Genomic DNA, 4,688 nt, shown 5'->3' on the forward strand with positions numbered 1-4,688 from the left:
AAAATACCGTAGAAGCGAAGCAATGGCTTGAAAAGTGTTATGGGACTTAGCTGCATCAGAAAAAACAATAAAAGGATGGTTTGCTGACTTCAAACGTGGTCGAAGAGACATACATAGATGCTGCACAACGCAATGTACGTCCAAATGAGACGGTAACACCAGAAAATATCAAAAAAATTAAACAACACAAAATCGTTTTGAATGATCGAAAAGTGAAGGAGCGTGAGCTAGCTGATATCATAAAGATATCAAAAGAACGTGTTGGCTTTACATTGTGTGATTGCAAGTCTGATCTGGCTAAGGCCACACTCCTTTGCCGAATGCCCAACTGATTTTAAATGTTGATGCCAGAAATTTTTCGGTTGGTGCAGTTTTACAACAGCGAGTGGGTAATGATTTACAACCCCTAAGTTTTTTTTCCAAACGAATGTCTGAGACCCAAAAGAAATACAGTACCTACGATCGTGAATTATTGGCAATCTACTTGGCTGTCAAGCATAATAGATACATGATCGAGGGTCGTGAATGCATCATTATCACCGACCACAAGCCCATTACGTTTGCTTTCAAGCAAAAACCGGAAAAAGCTTCGCCCAGACAGTTAAGGCATGGTTGGCCAATATTGCACAGACATCCGGTACATATCGGGCAAAGATAACGTTGTGGCAGACGCTCTATCAAGAATCGAATCCATTTCCAAAAGCGAAATTGGCCATCGTGATATCGCTCAGTTGCAAAGCAATGATGAGGAGCTGACATCATTGTTGAGTCCAGATTCCAACACTCATATCAAGCTTCACAAAATCACGATTCATGATTCCGAGTTACCCCTATTTTGCGACATTTCCCAGGAGAGAGTTCGCCCTTTCATTCCACAAGCTTTACGAAAACAAATTTTCAATCTGGTACACAATGTTTGTCATCACGGCAAACATGCTACCAGCAAGCTTATCACAGAACGCTATTTCTGGCCAGACATGAAAAAAGACGCTACGCGTTGGACAAGTCAATGTCTCGATTGCCAAAAAAGTAAAATTTCTCGACATAATCGAGCAACTCTTGCTGAGTTTAAAATTCCTGACGGTAGATTTCACCATGTCAACATCGATTTGATTGGTCCTCTTATTGTCTCACTTGCATTGACAGATTCTCCCGATGGCCCACGGCCATTCCACTGCAGGATATGTCGGCGGAGGCTGTCGCAAATGCCCTCTTAAACGGATGGATCTCTCACTATGGTGTTCCACGCGTTATCACAACGGATCAAGGTAGGCAGTTTGAATCCGCTTTGTTCAGGCAATTATCAAAAATTCTTGGATTCAACACGAATGGCATGATCGAACGTTTTCGCACGCTTAAAGCTGCGAACATGTGCAGAAACGATGCCAGTTGGTCCAATTCACTTCCTCTCATTATGCTTGGCCTCCGCGCTTCACACAAGCCAGATTTAAACGCCTCGCCGGCCGAGCTCGTTTACGGTACAACCTTGCGTCTCCCCGGTGATTTTTTTGAGTATTCCAAAGAACCTGAGTATTCGACCGAATTCGTGAGCGGATTGAGGAGTACCATTGAGCAGTTACGTCCGATCGCGTCGTCCAACCATGCCAACATTAAAAGCTACATTCAGAGTGGGCTTGCCAACTGCACTCACGTTTTCTTACGCGACGATTCAGTTCGCAAATCGTTAAAACGTCCCTATGACGGGCCTTACAAAATCATTAAACGTGGGGATAAGACCCTTGGCATTGACATTCGAGGCAGATCGGTGACGGTAACCACAGATAGAGTCAAGGCTGCATGCTTAGACTCAAATTTTATTAACCAAACTTTTCCTCCTAGTATTAATAGAAATCAAGAGGCTCAACCAACAATTACTCATAAGCAAAATGTACAACCATTAGATTTAAGTTACGAAAAACAACCTATTAGTAATAAGAATGGGGATGCCACACATCCAATGGCCACCAAAACCACTCGCGCTGGCAGACAGATTGTAAGACCACAGCGCTTGTTTCTTTTGTATCGTGATCGGTTTGTTACTGGTGGGGGAGTGATGTGGGGCATTGCCTGTAATTGCATGTACGCACTGTACAACGCGTTGATACAACAATCGCAGCGTGTGTGCTGGTCGTAGGGATTGTTGATACAAAAAGGCAGCGTGTAAACGTTGCTTTAGTATTTTTGTTCCTCGCGTTCGTGCAGGTTGATAGAGTTAGTGGAAGTTTGATTGTATTCGATAGCAGTTGGTTGTTTGGTTGGTGCTATTTATCGTTCGGAGCTAAAAGAGACATTTCTATCATTTATTAATATTTGATTGTGTAATAAATATTTGCATGTACATACACTTAAAATTTGCCTATAATAATAAATAAAAATATTCCTTGGAAAAATCCAAAAAAGCTTTAAGTGGAGCCTACTGTCAAAAAAAGTTTCTGTCTTTTAGTTTCAATTTATAAGAAGGTCACGTTCGACATGCTAGAAATGTCCAAATGTTTCAATTGAGTATGATATTACATTTTAAATAAAATTTGTTTATTTAATGAGTTTACGAATTTAAGTTGTCTTAAAATTCCTGAATTGAGTTCTACTAACAATCTTGTTTGAGTGAACAGAGCTTACAAAAGTTAGGTCACTTCAACCGGATTGCACTGTATGCATTCATACTCATACTCTTCTAGACAATATGTTTCGTATCATGAATTATGGCTTATCATTGCATACATATATGTATGTATGTACGTACATCTGAAGTAGCGCTTTTGGTCAGCGTCGCCTGCCAGTGACTTTATCATCGTTTTTCTAACTTTCGTCATTAATTACGAATTCGGAAAAAATGTTTGACTATCAGTTCAGGTCAAGATGGCAAAAAATTAAGTTTCCAATTTTTGGAATTAAAAAAATTGATTTCGAGTGATGTAAATTTTTATTTTGACCTCTACACGCTCCATTGCTTGTCTTTTTGTTTATAGCAGCTGCTTAGATCACAAGTCTCAAATATGATTGACGTACGACGCCATTTGCAAGAGTCATAAATCTTCCGATAACGTGGTTCATTTTGCGCCACCTTGTATAAAGAAATATTTTCATTTTAAAAATTTGTCAAATAACATATTAAACCAACTCTAGCAAACTAAAAAGTTTGCTAAAAAGGTCTACTGATTGCAGAATGTTTAATCTTAATTATGCCGCTATAGCTGCATGGGTTTCTGCGTGAATACCTTCTTGGGAAAAAACCATCTGCCGTTGGGAGACGCATAATACTGGAGTTACCTCTATTTGTACAATAACTTCCAAAGGTACAAAACAAACTGGAGGTGATATCTCTTCAACTATACTACTCTGGCAGATCGTGTGTAAAAATTAAGTACAGGATTGGACCTAATATACTGTCTTGTGGGACCCCAGCTTTAATTTGTTGGAAATTGGAAATTTCATTTTACGTAGAACATTCGTTGGTTTAGATAAGATTTAAGGAGCAAATAGGCATTTAGTGGTAATTTCTTTTCTATTTTAAAGAGTAGGCCTTGGTGCCACACTCGGTCGAAGGCTTGTGATATGTCCAGGAAAACTGCTGAACAGATTTGTTTTCGGTCGAGCGCTGTTTGTATTTTTTCGACAAGTCTATGGACTTGCTCAATTGTCGAATGCTTATTCCTGAAACCAAACTGATGTTTCGGAATTATTTGTTTGCGTTCGATAAAAACCATTAAACGTTTAAGGAAGATCTTTTCAAAAACTTTTGACAGTACTGGTACAAGACTGATAGGGCGATAGGATTTCACTTCATCGCCTGATTTTCCCGTCTTGAGCACCATTTTAATTTCTGCTACTTTCCATTGAGCTGGGAATATGTTTCTGGTTAAGCACGCATTAAACAAATGGGTAATGAAATTATAGTTTTTTAGAGCAACTTTTATGCCAAGTGTCGACGTCGAAATGGTTTTAAATTGAGTCCAATTTGTACGGCTGTTGGTAAGTTGGCAGTTTTGGGGCCTATTTTCGAGTTTATCATTTATTGTGATTATCACTGGCGAATGGTCAGAAGAAAGATCCAGGCAGGATTTACAGGCTATCTGCAGGTACGATAGACCTTTGATGACACAAAAATCAACAAGGTCAGGAATCTTTTTTGGGTCTGAAGGCCAATAAGTTGGCTCTCCCGGTGAGAAAACTTTCAAGTTCATTGATGTCATTGCGTTGTGCAATTCGCGTCCCTTTGTTGTCGTAGTGTATTTTTTGCATTATAGTCACCTTCTGCTATAAAGCGTGCTCCCAGGGTTTTAAAAAACTTAACATATTCTTTATTTTTAATTTTGTGTTTAGTGTTTTACCGTTAGATGTGGTAGACGGTGACGACCGGTGACTACACTGTACTGGCAAGGCTCGTTGAACTGCTACCACGGCAACCACAAGCAGCTCGCCTAAATACCCAGCAAAAGATAAACACGCTTAAAATAAGTGCAAAAACTAATAATTCATTATGACTAAGAGGATGCCCTGTATATTTAAGGTTCGATTTAGTAGAAGCTGAGATACTTGCTTACATTTTAAACTGAAGAGTTTGCATTATACCGAATGATGTCTCTCCTGTTCACCATGTTCCATTCGTCTCTTATTAAATCATTGGTGCAGTCACGTTTTAAGCGTCGAAAATGCATGTAAATAAACTAGAAATTAACCACAAATTA

General features: G+C 39.3%; 1 protein-coding gene across 1 annotated transcript; it reads left to right on the forward strand.

Moving 5' to 3' along the window:
- The first annotated feature begins 1,183 nt into the window (after positions 1-1,183).
- Positions 1,184-2,134, forward strand: LOC128868882 (uncharacterized). The gene has a single exon (XM_054111485.1). It carries the CDS (start codon positions 1,184-1,186, stop codon positions 2,132-2,134), a length of 951 nt encoding a protein of 316 aa, XP_053967460.1.
- The last annotated feature ends 2,554 nt before the right edge of the window (positions 2,135-4,688 follow it).

The sequence above is a fragment of the Anastrepha ludens genome, chromosome 2 (genome assembly GCF_028408465.1).
Source record: "Anastrepha ludens isolate Willacy chromosome 2, idAnaLude1.1, whole genome shotgun sequence".
NCBI lineage: Eukaryota > Metazoa > Arthropoda > Insecta > Diptera > Tephritidae > Anastrepha > Anastrepha ludens.

Bases quoted from the DNA above. Each gene is read 5' to 3' on its own strand.
- LOC128868882 (XM_054111485.1), top strand. From the start codon at position 1,184: ATGTCGGCGGAGGCTGTCGCAAATGCCCTCTTAAACGGATGGATCTCT.